Source organism: Dreissena polymorpha, chromosome 5 (genome assembly GCF_020536995.1).
Source record: "Dreissena polymorpha isolate Duluth1 chromosome 5, UMN_Dpol_1.0, whole genome shotgun sequence".
Taxonomy (NCBI): domain Eukaryota; kingdom Metazoa; phylum Mollusca; class Bivalvia; order Myida; family Dreissenidae; genus Dreissena; species Dreissena polymorpha.
Window position 1 is genome coordinate 45594118 of NC_068359.1, and position 19572 is coordinate 45613689.

Consider the following 19572-nt stretch of genomic DNA (forward strand, 5'->3'; position numbering starts at 1 on the left):
ATTTACTTAACATCACTGACTCTTTTAGAATTCTGATGATATAAAATGTCTGCGATCTTTTTTCACCTAGTTTGTAAAACAAATGTGTGAAGATACATCGCTAACTTGATATTTTAATATGTTTAAAAGATATAAAAACATGTCTGCATACTAATAATGTTAACACTTAATAATTTTACCGCAATCTTACATCACAATGTGTAATATTCGATTCACACGTCACGTTTTGGCGTTCATGTTTTATATATGTATGCATATGTACATTTGATAAAAATCTTTTACAAAATTCGCTGGTGATACGTGGCTTCGGGTTGCTTTCGTTGTAGGACCCGTGTCCACAAAGAAGCAATACTATTTTGTTATCACATTCTGAATGGCGGGTTCGAATTTGATGTTCATGTGTAACCGACGTGTGTTTTACATGACATGTTTTAATATGATTTAAATCGGCATTTTAAGTGAAGTTTCATCACTGTCAAACTGTAATGCACGATGATGTTCGAAATGTTGACAATGTGGTTCTCTTCCTTGAGTTCTAATGTATCCATTTGATTCACGTCCCAACTGTTCGCTGGCGAGTGGTAATTCCTGCCTGTTTTCCTGCGCTCCATTGTAAAATATGTCAAAAGAAGAGTCATTAAACCTACTCAGATTTGCTTTAATACTTGCTTCTTCTTGTCGTTTCCTTTCTGGGCTCTTTTCATCGATATATTGTTCACATGGCGTATGTTGATGACCGTCTCTTTCGCATTTGGTTAAAAGAAATGGAATCTTTCGTTCTGTTTGACAGATATGTTTAGTATCTTTTTCGGTGTCGTAATCAATTTGAGAACTTGAGTTTTCGAAATGAGACCATTGTGAGGCATCTATTATAGATTGTTTAAGTGTTTGATATTCCGGATAGTCAATATTACACGGCATGAAAAGCGATGAATCGTCTTCTTTCAAGTTTGAAGCGTGAAGCACGTGTTCGTGTTCATAGTCCGAAGGTCGACTTCGAATTTGATGGTTATGTAATACAGGGAATGTTTTAAAGTGCACTTTTTTATTATAGTTTAAAATTGGCGGATGTGTAACGGTCAATTTACACGAATGTTCACCACTGCCCAACTGCGGTGCACGAGGTTCCAGTTGTTGACATCGTCGTTCTCTTCTTTGATTATATCGATTTGATTCACGACTGACCTGGTCGCTTGCGACTGGTAGTTCCCGCATGTTTTCATGTGCTTGCGATTCATTGTAAAATATGTCCGAAGAAGAGTCATTTACCTGACTCAGATTTGCTTTCAAACTAGCCATTTGTCGTTTCTTTTCTTTCCTGTTTTCTTCGATGTTTTGTTCATATGGTTTATGTTGATGAATGTCTTTACCGCATATGGTAGAATGAAGTTGAATGTTTCGTTCTGTTTGACAAATGTGTTTCGTTTTTATATCAGTGTCGCATTCAGTGTGCGAACTTGTGTTTTCGAAATGAGCCAATGGTGAGGCATCTTTAATAGATTTCTCCAGTGTTTGATATTCCGGATAGTCAATATTAAACTGTATTAAATTCGATGAATCGTCGTCTTTCAACTTTGGCGCGTGTATCTTTTTGTAAAACGGTGATAAATTGTGTATATTTTCCAGAAGTGTTATCATTTCCAAGTCTGCAATACATTCATGTGTAATTGGTGACGAAAAACAAGACAAAGTTACTGATATAACCAATAAATTCTTTTGCTTTTTTCGCTTTTGCATTGCCCTCGCCAAAAGTTGTTTAAAATATGGGTTACCATTGTCATTGGCACAAACAACAATGACGAAGACCAGCCCGCTAAAAAGCTTGTCCAATGCTGTTTTATTGCAATTTATGCAACCAAGGGGGATGGGGACTAACTCGCAGTCGAATGCCTTAACGATAAAGTTTTGAAAGTATTCCATTACTTTCAAATAATTCCGGTCCGTACTGCTGTTGCTACGGGACAAGTCGAGAAATGGGTGTAACACAATTCCTTGGGGCTTCTTGTCTGCAAAAGAAATAAAATTTTGTATTGATATTTATTGCATTCAATATTTACCATTTCGTCCACTTACATTAAATTAAAACATACAATTAAAGTGATAGTCGAGTGTAGTAGATGTATTTGACTGAATGGGCTTGTATGCTTGTATATTTTGTTAAGAAGTTTTTTTAAACGATGTATGTTAGAAACACACAAACCAGATTTTCTTCGTATTCGTACACACGGTCCACAACGTCGGAGGCAGTAGGTAAGAATAACGAGAATAACGAGAAGTGCTACACCGACAACACTGCCCGCCACAATGACAGTAATCTGCATATGTTGAAATTCATCTAGATTGTGGAGAAGAGAATCTTATTATAAAAAAACACCTATATATGCAGTCGTTATCACAAACGATAGCCTTTATTGTTACAAAGTTTAAAATAAACTGAAGCCGATTGAGATTTCCTTAATCATACTATAAGTACAATCTTAAAATTATTATTTTGAAACCAAAATTTAATACTAAATTGCCATTCAGTGTTACGTATTTTTGTTGTTTATCGTCACCCATCTTTAACATATTTTATTATTTATATATTCAAACCATATCAAGCGAGTGTCCGTTTATTCGGTCTTTTTAAATTCTTTTACCTGCAATCTTTGGAATCGCCAAGGCGTCGACTCGGAACGATTTTACCTCTAGACAGTTCGATGTAGCACACGGGCTGGACATTACCTAAATACATGGGATCAACACATGTGTATGCTTAGTAGGGTTTAAACAGAAAATGCTTAATCACGGAGCAGAAGTGTGTGTGTGTGGGGGGGGGGGGGGGCATACAGATTGACAACATTCGTCCACCTGTTTGTGTCGCGTGTAAATTGAAAAGTAATGCTCCGACAATGATGGGACTTTCTAAACATGACAACAGGAACGGGGCATAGTGCATCGGGCCACTTTGGTTTTATCTATTCAAATGTGTGAATAATACTCGACGAATTGATGGGTTTAGAGTTCCTAAAAACCGACACACTTTGAATCAACCATTCCAAAGCGGTGACATCCGCTTGATTCATATGTGTGTGTCTTTGTTGTGTACTGCCCTGCTTGGTACATTTGTTTTTTGCTTCACTGTTCTTCATTTGATTCCTTGCTATAACTATTGAACTGCGAGTTATTAACAGGTTTCTCTCCTGCTGGTGAAGCTGAAGTGTCACTTTGCTATATATTTAGAGGTATGTTAAGTAAATAAAACACGTAATAACGTTAAAATAAAAGTGACAAGCAATTAAATTAGCGCCTTAAGTCAGTTAATCTTGAAACAAACACGAGTATTTAAATTTAGAATCGGGGTCCCGATGATGTGCACAGTGCGTTCAAAACGCATATTGGAATAAGATATGTATATATTTGTTATTATTGCGCACAATACCGCATATTTAACGCTGCTATATATGGCATTGTTTCCATTTTACATTAGAGTGTTGTACCTTTACGTAATAAACGCCATGTGTTATGTTTTCGAACCGCGTACTGTTGGTCTTCGTGCTATCAATCTAGAAAACAAGACACATAGTGTAACGGTTACTTACAACTATTTTAAAGTTCACCAAATCAAATAGTTCGTTGTTTAATCAATCTCGGTATTACAAAATTCACTTGACGATGTTCTCGAGGCAACGGATGACATATAATTCATTTACAATCACCTTACGACTAATCTGAACAGGACCAACGTGTAAATAAAAACTTACTTGGTTGTGTTGATTGCATTGATCTTCAAGGGAACACAAGGTCACTTGGTAGCCGGTAGAATTTAAAACACTGGGCTGTGGTTCTACGATGACATCTATAGTTCTCTGAATTACATCGAGAGTTGTGACCACCGCTGGTCGCCAGTTTGCACTGTTGTTGTCGCGAACTGAAGCAAATTGGTTAAAAGTGGACATTCATATGTGAATGCCATTGGGAAGGAAATATAACTAGAGGACATTTTTATGTTTTATGTCAGTGTATATTTGTGCATAACTCACGGGTGTGCAAACGTCTAGCAAGCCGTACAAATAAATGAACACGTCTAGGCTCAGATAATTATTTATGTACACGTAGTGCTGTAACTTTGTATGCGGTTTACATGATGGTAATTGTTCATCGAATGGTCATAATTATGAAGCATGATCCTTGCCTGGTAGCTTAATGTTGAAATAACGTGATCGTCCTTCAGCCGTGGTAAAATTCAATATGTATGAATAGCTTTGGTTAGATAGGTTCAAACCAAGCCTGTGCCGGTAGGTTAAGATCCTCTGAAAATGATATCAGATACAAAATGGCTATATAGTGATTACGGTGGGTCAACTCGCCAAATAGTCTAATGTTGCAATAGTTGGCATTACAGCTTCAGATATTTAAAAAGATGTTTATGATGGAGCTATTTCTTTTTTCGTGTGTGCATAAAGCATCGAAGTCAGTTTACTAACTGTATGTTATCACCGACACGTTACTTTTAAGGTTGTATTGGTCTACAAAACATCCTTCAAATACTCAGGAGAGGAATAACTTTAAAACGTTGATATGCAATACATTTCTTATTGTTAAGCTGTTTGGGGAACAACTTATTTACCGGGTTGTCCGCCTCGTAATTAAGACGTGGGGAATATTTGTGGAAGATGAAGATTCTCTCTCCAGGGCATGTGAAGGACCACGGGTCACTGTAGTCCTCCTCTCGTACTCGGCTTAAGTTGAGGTAGATCGCTTTAGGGAACTGGTAATGACCAACGTGTTGCGATTGATCTTCGTCACTCTTGTTACAGAAAAATGCTTGAAATAATAAATGAATACTTTTGGAAAAAACTTTCTGGACAACCCGTAGGATGGTATATTTTGAATACCAGTTACCGGTAGGCATAAAGGTGTGTTCGTTGATCAAAAATGTATTTTGGCGCTGACATATTGTTACCACTAAACGTTAAGACAATTATTTACAATTATTTACAAAAATGACAATGAAGTTGACGAGTATTAAGAAGAGATTGGGCATCGCTTTTGTTTCATATTATTCTTACTAAATAGTTTGACGGCGAAGAATTGCCCATCCCAAGGTTCTAAGACCACTATTATTCGTTCTGTGCAGTACTTGTACTACTTCGTCATGTAAGGGTATTAAGTCATGTGGCTGGTGTTATTAAGGGTATATTTCCTTCTAATGATTTATGTAATATAGTTCCAACAACTTTGGGGTTTTTTTCTTATGTAGGTGTAATATTTCCATTCTAGACCCCGTAATAATTTATACTTTCCGATCGGCAGCACGATTTACCCCAATACACTCAAATACACCCAAATACTCATTATTTTGACTCATTATGGCATGTTTGTCCATATTTTTGGACTTTTTTTTAATAAAGTGAAGCAATTTTAAGAATAACATGGTATCTTAAGAATAAAAATATTGATTTTGTGTTAATTAGATGTTAGGGTTAGATTTATGCTTTCCGACAGTTCTGATTAAAATAAGTATATATGCAATTTGGCTGCAAACATCGAACTAATGTATGCAGGTTAACAATACCTTTTGGAAGGCGAAATGTAATCTCAATCGTCTGTCTTTGGTTTATGGCACTGTTCTTCAAACAGTCTGAGCTAATACCTAGCAGTTCCGGTGCATCGAATGGAATATTACATCCTTTACTGAGTGAGATTGTGTTCTCGAAAGTCTTTATTTCTAGAAAATAAAGTGATTTAACATTAAATAAATGAATGGTTGCTCAACTACATATATCATATAGATATTTTAAATAATTGATGAACAATGTGTTATGTTCGAGTCGTGCGCGTGAAAAATGTAATGAAACAACGTCTAATAAAAGTAATGCAAATGTTTTGCCGTCTTTTCCCCCGACAGAGCAGTTGAAAAATTCATTGTCGCCATCGAATCTTCTGAGCTGAAAACGTTAACAAGATTGTGAAAAGACAATTATATCTGCATGTTAGTTATACAGTTCACAGTTCAATGTGTTTGCTTGAAGGCAACAGCTAGTCATGTCTTAATTAAAAGTACACAAATGTGCATTCCTTTCTATCATGTATTCATTTATAACCAATAAGGTTCGGTGTGTATTAAGTGTCCAGTTATTCTCTCAATTTTACATTTGTCATTAACCAACAAGTCCGTAGTGGTAAAACTAAATCATATTGTTACAAATATAGTATAATACTTATTTTAGCCCCGTCAATGTCAATGAATAGTACGTATGTTCAATTTGCGAATAAAAAAGACAATATCTCAAAATGTACCTTCTGTGAGCAATTCCGGTAACCCAGGCCACATTCAATGAACGTTTCATTGGAGTTGCGCTCGTTTGACGCTGCGCTTATTTCCTCCAGAGACAGTAATAGTAGTAAATGGTATATGTACACGGACATAGTGTCGGGGATTTCGTTAGCTCAGAATCTTCACCAGGGTGAAGAATCAACGAGGTTTTCAGGAGTTTACCCACGGTCTGTACAGAACGTAAACATACCGTTTAGAACTTTATTTTTGCAAATATCTCAAGTTATTGAAATATATTTGCAAAAATCGTTAGTGCATAAAATACAGTTTTTCTTGCATTTTGTGTCGATGTCTTAAGGTATAAGAATGAATTCTTGAATACCTCTGAAATCGTTGACAAAATTTCACGGTCTGTGAAGGATAACTGTGTAGTACAAATCGAGTTTTGAACAACAACACATGCTTATTAAATAAAGTAATTATGATGTATTTCACATTTCCATAAGCAGCATACAAATCTGTCGTTTATGCACTAGTTGAAATTCTTAAGAAAAATTGCTTAAAAAGTTACTTGAAATAAAGCACCACTAACCGTCGTGTTTAAATCCATTAAAGTCAAAAGGAGGAACCCAACAAAGTCTGTGATCATGTGAAACTGTCACGGAATGCAAGTATAGAATTTCATTTAAGAGGTCATTCAAGTGTGTCATACAGTGGTATATCATTCGCGTGTATCTACATTTTAATTAAAATTTAGCAAATGTTTGCCATCGTAAGGAGTAAATCAATTATTACGATAAAATCACTATATCAGTTCTACGCGGTATTAAATTTGAATAAACGTACATGTAGATGCATACGACTAAATTATATACGTTAATACATATTATATCATATATAACTCGTTTGTAACACAGAATTATGAATAATTATTTTTTATTTACATAATCAATTTGCAAACACTACCTTTATTACGGTTTATGAATAGCATTGTTTAACAAGTCTGTTCGTATTTCTTGCAGAGAAGAATATCAAATAATCACACAATTCTTAACATGTATAAAAAATAGTGTTCGAACATATGTTAAAAAATATTGATGAGCATATTCCAAATGCCAAACAGATCAACCAAATAGAATATAAAGCTATAAAGCTAATGTTCGACGAAGTGACTAACGCTGATCACTGGTTTTCCATAAATCAGATGATGTGCTTTTGTTACAAAACGAAAGTTACCATTACGAGTATGTGTCAATGTTTGTGTCACTAAATACGCTTTAAATAAAAAAAAGTTTACACTTACAAAAAGGGTCTTAAAATTCCTTCGTCTCTACACAACGGTTGTACTTGTTTTATAGATAACTCATGCGCCACTCAATAGTATCTAGGTTGACAAACAACTTCGTTTAGATACACATTTTTTATTGGCTTCCCTTAAATGAATATCGATTAATAATCCAGTGTCTATTTGCGTATATTATAACACCTATTAAACATAACGGCTTTTGTGGATAAAATGTTTTGTGCGCAATGACCCAATGTGTATTTAAAACTTCCTGTTTGAAATCGTGTATATTATAAAGTTTAAAAGACTCAACAGTACATTCGGGATATCTATAGCTTCTAAACTTGAACATTTCTTACTTTTGTAAACATTTATTGGGTGAAACGAGCACGAGAACAAATATATACTAAGTAATCTATACATCTCTAATTTCAATATGGAACACAAGCTTGCAAGCATTCATGATTTAAAAAATACATTTAGATACATACAATTGTATATAAAAAAAATAACCAGAGAGTTATTACGGATACTGTGCTTGTTTTGCAATCAAGGGATCCCGAGCTCGACCCTTACCCGTGGAGCTTTCGAAAATGCTCACCCATAAGGCATCCATTACTAATTCAACTCAACATGTCCCAGTAAGCATTGCCTGATATATAACGAAAAAACAGTTAGGTACCATGTTATTCCAATCGTGCTACATCGCCGGCATACTCCGTAAGATAGAGCTCCTGTTCGTTTGGGGAGCCGTCATGCTTTGATGTGATCCGTCTTTTGTTATAAGGCTGTCTACAACGCGCGATGAACTAGCGCCAAACTTTCTGCCACATTTTTTATGAAAAAGCACTATCAGCGCTCAATTGTTGTGAAATTTTACGTAATGTACAAACGGCTTACTGTCCCGCAATTATTGATAAACGTTTAAGTGTACTTTTGAACATGAATTTTCAGTGTTTCTAAATGTATACAAACCGAAAGTGAAAACTGATAATTTGTCAATATTTAATGCCCTTATAACAGACCACAGACCATCATGCATCACGCGACGGAAAGTTTTCTTAAAGTCGATGAGGATGAAGAAGAGCTCACGTTTGTGTTGCAGGTGTTTTTGATGACTCTGTATTTGAAGATCTATTCCACTGTTCTCCGCCCAGTTCAGTATCCAGCCTACTCTTCGGTAAGCAATTCTTACGTCTTAACTTTCAATCAATTGATGATGATGCGTAGCATAACTTTGCTTGGATGACTGACGAGGCTGATGGTGCGGTAATTCGCGCACAACTTGAGGTTGACCTTTTTCGTTAAGGGGGATACCAGGAACTGGGACTGGTACAAACGTGAACAAACTGTGAAACATATCTTATTTTTGTCGTTCCGTTAATTGTCGGATTTAAACATATCAACTATTGAAACATTTTGATTCGTTTTATTTATGACAAATCCATCACTCTCTAGAAAAGGCATGTATTGGTTCCTGCGCTTTATCGAACACAAAACCTACTTATTCATGTATTCTTAGAATCCAGCGAGTACCGTCAACCCTCAAGCTTGACGTCCTCTCACACTGACTTTACTGACTCCCTGACCTTGGAAGAATCACCAAGCAGAATTCTTATGGTCTGTAGGTGGATATTGATCTCACTACATCGTCGGAAGAGGAACGGGAGAATATGGGAAGCGGAGGTGGCGGCGAAGAGGCCCTGGAGCAGCGATGCAGAACGGGACTTGCAGGGAGTGGTCTTATGAAGATACTGGAAGTCAAAGGACGGCGAAACTGTGAATGCTCAACTTACTGGTGAAATGTTATTGGGTTCGGGTCGACGGCTAGCTCACCAGGAGCGCGAATGAGGTGTTTTTGAATGTTGTCAGCACTCCTTTGGTGGACTTGCCTTGTCCTCTCTATGGCGGGGCAACCAAACGTGAATTGTCTTGAAATTTTCATTCAGCGCACATAAATGTCTCATTGGAAACCATGCACTTGTCTCATTGGATTAAAAATTATTGTTGTGCGAAAACCCGAGTCGCCGGGATAAATTGACCAACTTTCCAAATTATTTTTGCCTTGAAAGGTTACAAGGGCATGTCTACTCATATACATGTAATCTTGGAGATGCTGACGAACCTGTAAATAAACTTTAAAATACACGGGAATAATTAGGCATTGACTACCGAATATGAACTCTCGGCCGCCCTAACACTGTCTACGTCTTAATAAAGAGGTGAATGGAAAATGAAAATTACTTCATTTAATAAAAACAAACCTTATTCATTGAAAAATAGCAACAAACGTCTATGCTTGAAAAAATATCAGTAAAAAAATAACCATTTTAAACGATATATTTTATAAGCACCTACTTGTTTTTCATCTTTCTAGAAGAAAAATACGCAGCCAAGATTTTTCAAAATTAACTTGCATTCTTTGGAATTATGCAAAAAGGTCTGATTGTGGAAAATTTCTCCAAACATCAATTGGTTGTTGATAAATAACCGATGTGGATGAAACCGTTTTGACTGAAAATGCAGTCCATTTTGACTTTAAAAAGTTCGATGATGGTTGGTCCGTTCGTTAGCCGCCATTTTTAAGACTTTGTTTTGGAAATATTAACGATAATTTGTTTTGATTTTAACAAAAAAACTTTATTTTAAATAAAATATTATGGGTGACGAAAATTCTCTAAGGTAATATTTTATTTTGGTTACCGAACGAATTGTAGTTAGTTTTCATAAAATTATCAGTTGATCTGTATACGGCCATATAATTTCGCGACCTCTGCTGTCATTTTTGGCTATACAGGTAGTCAATATAAATTGCTGCCTAAGAGTCTTTTGATGATTTTTGCTTTGGCAGACTCTTGGCGTCAATAGTCCACTCTATCTTTTTAATAGCGAGAGTTTTCCTTCTTTGTCAATATTGATGCGCAAGGAATTTGGTGCGCAACATTCAAGCCCCGATATCAGACAGTTAATATCAACGGATTGCAATAATATTTACATACCTGTGTAGATAATTCATTTCTCAATAATGTTCCGTAAGAATTATGTAATGACTCTTTCAATTTTGCACGCCTGACCAATTTAAATCAACACACTACTCACATTTTCAATTCCAATAGCTGTGCCCGCTGTATACGGCAGGTAGATTTTAATCGATAACGCAGCCTATTACACTGTAATGCCTTCTTCTGATTGGTTGATATTTAAATATTTCATAACATGGCGAGAGTTTAGTGATCAGTGATTTTTTTTGCCAGAAATTACAGCCGATATTCGGCTGCTTCCTGATTGCAAAAAATGACGTTTTTTCCCAAAAATTTGATTAAAATTTCCCAAAAAAAGACAACATTTTCCCAATAAAGCCAATAAGATTACAATGTAATTAAGCAATAATTTCGAACGAGTGCCAATCGAGTTGCCGAGTCGTCGCCGAACAACAAATGACTTACATATTTTTCGCGAATTTAGCCAAATACGATTTTACGTTGCTATCCACATCTCTCTCTATATTGCGGAGGATACCGACGATAGTCGATGTATCCCGATTGTAAACACCTGTTTTTACACACGCCCAAGATGGCGGCAAGCAGACGAGAAATTTGCGATGAGCGGCGAAAATGATAAATACAGTACACTCCACGCGTTTTCCCCAAAAAACGCGCTCCCTCCGCGGGTTTTTTCTGCTAGCGAGTGTTCACTAATTCGCTAATTCCCGCGGCGTGTATTACTTTAGGCTAGTCGGTAAATGCAGACACCTTCCGTTCTTATCAGTGATCGCCGCGCAACGCCGCGTTAGCAGTGTGCTACTGGGCATGCCAAAAAAATAAAAACATTGTTATAATAAATTGTTTAAATACTGTAGTACATGTATAAAAAGATAATTGTATAGAAAATTAATACGTATAAAAATTATGTTTTTTAATTCACAGGTACGTCTACAATATGAATTAGTCTAATATAATACATTTGACAAATTAATATTTAAATCATAACACATACGACACAAGAATAAATGTTCCGTAAAATTTCCAAATGAGAATAATAATTAGTAATCCGAAACACACTACGATTTTTAATTGTTAACACGACGTTTACAAATGCTTCCAATATACAGTCATGAATATTTCCCGACAAAAGCGCGCGAAAATTATGCTGCAATGTACAAGGTCAAGGTACAATGTATACTCCTGCAAAGCGTGCGTGTATTGATTTTTTTGATACAAACTTTGTAGCGCAGAGAACATTGTTGATTTCGGTTAAAAGTTTCTTTGGTATTTATTAACGAAATTATATCGCGAATAAGTTGATATTTCCTCTAAAATAATTTCAAATCGAACACGCCGAATCTTTATCGTTACGGTATTTTAGTAGAGTAATTATTTTAACACTAATTGTACTGTAAACTGATTACAGAAGACATCTGGGCGGAACTGGATTTTAAGTGTTTGACGTTATGAAAACACGCAAAGCTTGTCTACTGACCTATTGTGTAGACTGCTGTATTCGGTGTTTTGACAAAAGGGATTAACATGTGTGAATGTCACTCTGCCGATTTGGTCCATAATTACTGGTAAACATTGTTTAGAATGTCGACGCAACAAGAATACAACTGTGAATATTAAATGCAATTATCAACTCAATAGTTACCACCTTTTAGCAATCAATGGAATAACCTACAAACAAAGAGAAAATCAATGCATTAGCGAGCAGAGAATAGACTTTGTTCCGACAATTAAAACCATTCCTTATGCATTCGTTGAACGTGTTTACTTGAGTAAGTTATGCCTTTAGACAGGAAGCGGCTTTTCTTTGATTACGTCAAACTGTCAATTCACACAGATTTGCGAGATTTTTAGGGTCCTTGGTCATTTGTATACATGTTCATTATAGAAAATCACCTGCTAACATGAAAACTTTGGATTAAATTATCAAAATAAAAACAATGTTGCAAACTGTGTTTATATTAATTGGTAAGTATTAGTTAAAAGACGACGTTTTGTGTGTCGTAAATCAACGAGTTTTCTATACAACCACAACTACTTCTACAACCACGTCGGGATCGATCTATCTTGGTTGTTTTTTTTAATTGTAAATATTATAATTCATGTACATGTATGTACTTGTAATAAATGTAATTTTATTTGAAAATCAGGAAGTCAAACAAAATTAAATTGATCGCTATCTCGTAAAACGCGGAGTTTCCCCCGCGTTGCCAACGCCGAGGGCCGTCGCGTCGGTTTATCAGTTTTGCCGATCGTTAACCGCCGCGTCCAAAATCATGCAAACGCCGCGTATAGCGGAATTTTCTTAATCTCCCTCCAGGTCGAAACCCGCAGAGTATGGAGGGAAATTGGGGAAAACGCGTGGAATGTACTGTAACATTCAAATTAACAATGGATATCATATGGTTATTACGGAATAATTTAATGCGTTTGTCAATTAACGCAAAATATAACGTTTGAGATAAAAACAACAAATATTTATTACAAATCTTCACAGTGAATGTGCATCACGGAAATCAGTGTTAGGAAATTGGAATTAGTCTACGGTTACTCACAAAGTTAATGCATTTAAGATGAGTATCGTTCGAAAATGGAAAGAGACAAACATGATATGATTTATATGTTAGTGGATCTGTATAAAATCAGATTCATATGCATATTCTGCTTTATTATGTTTGTCACGCTTTACAGTTTACTGAAATAGCATTGAAGTGCACGATGTTGAAAGGTAAAGAAATGAAATACATTATTTTAACTCCATATAATACATCATTAACATAGCAAGACCACTAAAGCGTTTTTTTTTATAAATATTTGTTAATGTTTTCACCATATGATATTTAATTTAAAAGAATACTGAATTAAATTCTTACTGTTAAAGAGGTTATGATTAAATGGTATATTTAAGAATCTATATAGATTATTACAAGTTCAATATGAATGTGGAAGGATATTAACTTTAACATTGTCTTCATTGTAAGAACACATTAAATTAGTACTTTATTAAATAAAAATGCTGTCAAACATACTTTAATAATTTTAATCCTGTTCTTATAATCATATTTATAATGTTTCCCAATTTCATGGTTTATCGCGCTATTTTTCCCAATTTCATGGTTTATCGCGCTAATTTTCCCAATCCAAAAGGCACAGGCTGTAAGAAAAAAAAGCAAAAAAAAGCACTGGTGATTGTATTGCGATTTAAGCAGAAGTTTAACTGAAACAAATTATGCCTTTTAACTTTAAATCGACGCTATTTGAGGTAAAAATGGACTAATTAACTAAATCTTTATGAGTTGGTAATGTTATTTTGCAATTTTAAGCATATTGATATAATAGTATTGTATTTATTTTTCAGTGCTCACTCTGGCCTTCAGAAAATAATAGCCATAATTTTTTTCCTTAAAAAAATAATAGCCAAAACATATGCGGACTTTTCCGCAAAACGGTACTGAAGGCAAAAAAAACCCAGAAAAACAATGAATCTCATTTTATCTATGTTTTATGAAATGTATATCTATTGGTTTTAAGTTATAATATAAATATATACTTAAAAACAAGCATAATATCAGTGTGTCATTTTCTTATAAAATATAATCATGGCTTTACAATAAAGAATACATTCAATGTTGTGGGTGTGACTTAACAAACCAGATCTAAGCTCCAGTTACATACACATAAGAATTAAGGGCATAAGAATTAAGGGCAGAGGCCCCAACCCACCCAGAGCCCTGGGCTATACTATTTTTTATAGTTTTTCCAATTGCAATTTTTGGTGAATACAACACGAAATATTATCAACCACACCTTCCGTATCACCGCATGTGTATTCGTCATTCTAATTTTGATATTATGAACTTCGAAAATAGATCATAATCGACGAAAAAATACAGAATCCGAAAACGGTAATCCGAAAACTTGTACGCGTTTTGCACATGAAATATGCATTATATAAAATATTAATATAAATAATCTAAAATGTGCATATCGTTCGACTACTTTATCTCTTTATACGACGTTAGCCATCGGCCGCAATATTGTAGGCAGAGGCCAATATCAATTGTAAATGATTTATTCCATCAATTAACGTCACAGCGCATGAGTTAATATACACCACCTCAGTGTAATTCCAAACACGTGTTTGCTGGCCATGGAATATGCCGGGTCCCTTTGAATTGGAAAAACCAGGTTACCTGGTTAAAAATTGAAATCATTATGTTAAAGCAGACGACAACAGCGGTAATTACGGGGATAATTAGTTGATGGCGATTAAATAATTATTTCATCAAGCAATGTTCAACGTAATCTAATTGCAGAAAAAACGGCGTGAAAAACTAAACCAGCCGACAATATAAGCGGCGATTTCATGACGATTAAATAATAATCGGCGAAAATTTATCAAAGATCTAACAGTTACCGATAATTGGTAAAGCACGGGGAGATTAAAAACGTTTTTTCCGAAATATATCACTGCTGTCGGACACTGATTGAGAAAAACGCTCCAGACCACAATGTCGCAAAAGTTATTGACGCGTGTATGACAATACACAGGGTCGAGTGTGTACACAGGCAATCTCGTTTATCGATTTTCCTGATGGCCCGATTTGCAGGCGTTTCGCATTCGCCGGGCAACATTAAGAGGCAATTGTTTTTTGATACACAGGGTCGAGTGTGTACACAGGTAATCTCGTTTATCGATTTTTCCTGCTTGATGGCCCGATTTGCAGGCGTTTCGCATTCGCCGGACAACATTAAGAGGCAATTTGTTTTTTGATGTAGGAGGATAAAATAATCGCCATTTTTTCTAGACAATTTTAAGAAATAATAGCCAGTTGGATAAAATAATCGCCATTGGCGATAATGTCTGGCAGCAGCGTGAGCACTGATTTTTCGTTATGGTTTTTGCAGACCGGAGTTTCAGCGTTCAGATTTATTCTGAACGCGAATTATTTCAGCTAGCTATACAGGTAAGTCCGGTTATCTTGCACGTCCGGTAATCTTGCGCACTCCACAGTAGCGACGTCAAATGGTGTTATTTAGTGATGAAATATGGAATTTCACATTTTTAAGAATTAACGGATTTAAAATGTACATATTCCATGCAAAACAAAAATGGGATTATTACATTTTAACACCGGTTGCATCATCTTTATAGATTGTACATGTATCGTGAACACTGATATACTTAGTCCTCGAAATTCGCACTAGTCCGACAGCAAAAAACTAGTATTTTTTCTTTCGGGCTTGTAGAAAACTCAATATTACAAGCCCGACGTGCTTGTACAATTCATTAAACAGAAAACGAGTTCCACTTTCATTTTCAATATTTGTAAACAAAGTTTTGAGCCGCTTAAATCTGAACAGCCGCTTATGTTTTAACACACTGCGCACACGTGCTGGGCAATCAGCCGATAATTGGATTACTGCGCATAAAGCGCATGGTTTTGTAGTTCCCGGCTTACTATTATGTAAAATAAATAATTTGCGTTGCGTTCGGGACACAGATAGTAATGGCCAAACAGTTGTCATTCAAGTATGTCGTTGAGGAATGAGAATCTGAGGTAACTGTGATTGACGCATTTGTCAACTGGCTTTTTGTAGAATAACCTGGCACTAAATTGCTTATATATTTTCTTGTGGTCATACATGCCATAATTTTTCAGACCAATTCCGGGACATTGAGTTAAATTGTCCGGGACTTTTGCCGATTTTCCGGGACATGTATAAAATGAAGCGATATTTATAGACATATGCATTTTTTGGTATGTTTTTTTTGCAAAAGTTCGAAAGCCTATCCGAAATACACTTGATCTATTAACGTCAAATTAAACATTACTACTTCCGTTACTAGATACAAGCCACGTGTTTTCAGTGTAGGCGTTCTAAACATTGATGGTGACGTCACTGCGTTATTGTTATTAAGACCGGTGTGTAACGCGTAGTTGTTGATACGCCTTTATCCACTTATAACATGTATATAATAAAATTAACGTTATGTTTACTTGGGGTTTAGAACAAGGCAATAATAAACCTAGTGAGGATGACGTTTTTATATGCTTACTTTTTTACTCAACTTCTTTGTCGGTTAAACGTGCGAACATAAACTGCTTTTAATTTTTTACTCAGCGATGTTGGACTTCAGATGTGTGAACAACTATCCTTTGCCCTTACGCAGCGGGAAATAATGACGTAGTAGATTAAAGCCAATTAACAACCACATAAAACAATGCCGCCTTTTCGGTTTGACCGCGAACGTGAGACAATCGATATGATAACAGGGCCCCTGTTAATTGATCGATTTTGACACGTAGCGTAGTCTGCCTATTCGGGTAAGCATTGTCATGGAGACGCTGCAGATATACACAGATTCAAGGTGCAGTTAAGCCTAAGATAAGGTACATGTATATATGGATTTTGTTAATTCCGGGACATTTGACAGATTTCCGGGACAGCGGGACGAGTTCTTCATTTCCGGGACTGTCCCGGACAATCCGGGACGTATGGCATGTATGCTGGTGGTTTAGGTTTGCTCTCTCTTTCACATGGATATATGGGATACATTTCTGCTATTTTTTTACCTAAACTTTATGCTTATATTTATAATTGTGATTTGATTGAAATCCGTGTGTGAAAATTAATTTCTTCTTATTTCAGGATCCGAAAGAGGCTGGCTCAGATGACGAAGAAGCTAACTTGGATGAGGATAAAATTAATAAGAGATTTGTATTATATTCTAAAGATTGAATAAATGAATGCTTCTTTGGATGTTTTATGTTATGTTTATCTGCATTTTTAACAAAAAATTTGGGCTAATAAAATCTGACTCGGGCTTGTTAACCAGGTTTTCCGAAGGAAAAAACTGGTTATTAGATTGGCGAATGCGGGCGGGCTGGCTGGCGGGCTGGCGGAATAAGCTTGTCCGGGCCATAACTATGTCGTTCATTGTCAGATTTTAAAATCATTTGGCACATTTGTTCACCATCATTGGAAGGTGTGTCGCGCGAAATAATTACGTCGATATCTCCAAGGTCAAGGTCACACTTTGAGTTCAAAGGTCAAAAATGGCCATAAATGAGCTTGTCCGAGCCATAACTATGTCGTTCATCGTCAGATTTTAAAATCATTTGGCACATTTGTTCACCATCATGGGACGGTGTGTCCCACGAAAGAATAACGTCAATATCTCCAATGTCAAGGTCGCCACGACTAAAAATAGATTTAAAAAAAAAAAAACTTACAAAGGGGGTTAATTTTTTTTGGTCATTTCAAAAGTTCAGTTTGAGTTTTCTCCCTTTATCAGATTTTTTTTTCACAATGAAAACCTGGTTTTGTGACAATTTTGTCCCTTGTTCAAATTCCCATAGTACTAGCCCGACATGCTTGTAGATTTAAATCTGAATTTCAATAACTGTATACTTACGATAAATCTAAATGAATCACAGATTCCCTGCGGTCTCTAGAGTTTTTCATACTTTAAATTAAAAATTCTTAAATCCAACGTGTAATTTAGCATTCCACTGCACAATACCGATCAGTTATGTATTTTTGGCTATTAAAAATATATCCTATCAGACGACATTGTTATCATTTCCCGCCATTCTGTCAAACCACATTTGGTATGATGTCCGCATGCGCGATGGCCTAGTTTTGATATTTTCTGTAAACTATGGAAGTATGATCCGGGGTAAAATTTAACCTGCTATGCATAAACATTTTTTTCACGCTAGAAATCAATCATTTTTTATATTTTTATTGTTTCTTTTGCTACAGTCAACAGAATGCCACCACCATCATCACCAAAACTGCACTAGAAATCCTCATTAAATTTGAATGGTTTTACAAAGTGATTTTTAAAATAATTTTCTGGAATGTCTTTTGGCACTACTTGGACACCTGATATGTCTACAATTTTGCATAAATGAGGTCATTACACCAAGTGTGCAAGATTACCGGACACACTGACATATTGAAAATGAGGTGAGTCATGTTTGTTTGGAAATCAAATCGGACAGTTCCTCACTGAATTAATGACATATTTTTGTGTTAATAAGCACATGACATTCTTATTTTCATAATAAAATAAGATATTATATTGTCAATTTATTCAAGAACATGTTTTTAAACCAATTGACCCTTAACTGCGCAAGATTACCGCACAGCATCGTATTGAACTTTACCGGTACGCAGTTGTTTACCACTATCGACAAAGCGGGGCTTGGGGGCGGTAGCCCCCCGATACTAAGGAAATATATAGGATAAAAAGGATTATAAGGTGTTGCGTTAGTTGTTGGTTTAGGTCCAGAAAGGCCAAATACCAAAAAGGCCTTACCAAAAAGGCCCCAAAGCCTACCAAAAAGGCAAAAAAATGAACCAAAAAGGCCTTAAAGCAACTATTGTTATTATAGGTTTCAAATTTTGTTTACAAACAAATACACATAAATCAAAATGGAATAAGTCATAAAACAGGTATGAAGTTAATTATTTTCTTTATCTGTTGTTTATGTTTAAATATACATTTATGATATATACAGTCAATGTACAAGCACAATCACACAATTTATTAAATTTTATATAACAAAATATACAGTTACAAGCAAACATTTACAGACGTTATACAGTCACACTGAAAAAATAGAACATAATTACATAATAATAATAGTGTTAAACATGTGAAATCTATTTTTTATTAAATCAAATGGCGTACGACATAAAACATGTATGAAGTTTTTTTATTTTCTTTATTACAAAATATACATAATTTCAATGTATTTCAATCACATAATAATATTGTTTAATATGTGAATTCTATTTTCTATTAAATCTCAATGAAGTACAAACTTTGAACTTTTTTTATTTTCTGTCTACAAAAAATACATTTACAAAAAATACATAGAATATACAGTGAACGTGACAAAATACAACAGAATTTAAACAATATACATGTGCATTACTCCAGCACAACACCATACACTTGACCTACCTTGGCCGGGAACTCGGAGGTGGTGCATTGTTTCGCCTCATACTTGTCA

At 35.4% G+C, this 19572-nt stretch overlaps 2 protein-coding genes across 2 annotated transcripts in view; one reads left to right on the forward strand and one right to left on the reverse strand.

The window, feature by feature from the left end:
* Positions 1-87: 87 nt before the first annotated feature.
* LOC127880505 (uncharacterized) lies at positions 88-6482 on the reverse strand. The gene is made up of 10 exons (XM_052427810.1): positions 6283-6482; positions 5873-5930; positions 5558-5710; positions 4610-4806; positions 4175-4292; positions 3744-3910; positions 3480-3545; positions 2640-2724; positions 2201-2335; positions 88-2006 (listed from the first exon to the last, which is right to left on the reverse strand). Exons 1-10 carry the CDS (start codon positions 6409-6411, stop codon positions 442-444), a joined length of 2673 nt encoding a protein of 890 aa, XP_052283770.1. The 5' UTR covers positions 6412-6482; the 3' UTR covers positions 88-441.
* Positions 6483-10119: 3637 nt separating this feature from the next.
* The window catches only part of LOC127880511 (rho guanine nucleotide exchange factor 3-like), a 61605-nt gene continuing 52152 nt past the window's right edge, over positions 10120-19572 (forward strand). The window contains exon 1 of the mRNA XM_052427819.1: positions 10120-10226. Coding sequence (XP_052283779.1) covers positions 10204-10226 — 23 coding nt within the window. The 5' untranslated portion in view covers positions 10120-10203. The remainder of the gene's footprint in view (positions 10227-19572) is intronic.

Coding starts and splice junctions, on each gene's coding strand:
- LOC127880505 (XM_052427810.1), bottom strand. CDS start 6,411: ATGTCCGTGTACATATACCATTTACTACTATTACTGTCTCTGGAGGAA. Junction 3,546..3,743: donor AATGCAATCAACACAACCAA/GTAAGTTTTTAT, acceptor CTTGTTTTCTAG/ATTGATAGCACGAAGACCAA. Junction 2,007..2,200: donor ACGAATACGAAGAAAATCTG/GTTTGTGTGTTT, acceptor TTTCTTTTGCAG/ACAAGAAGCCCCAAGGAATT.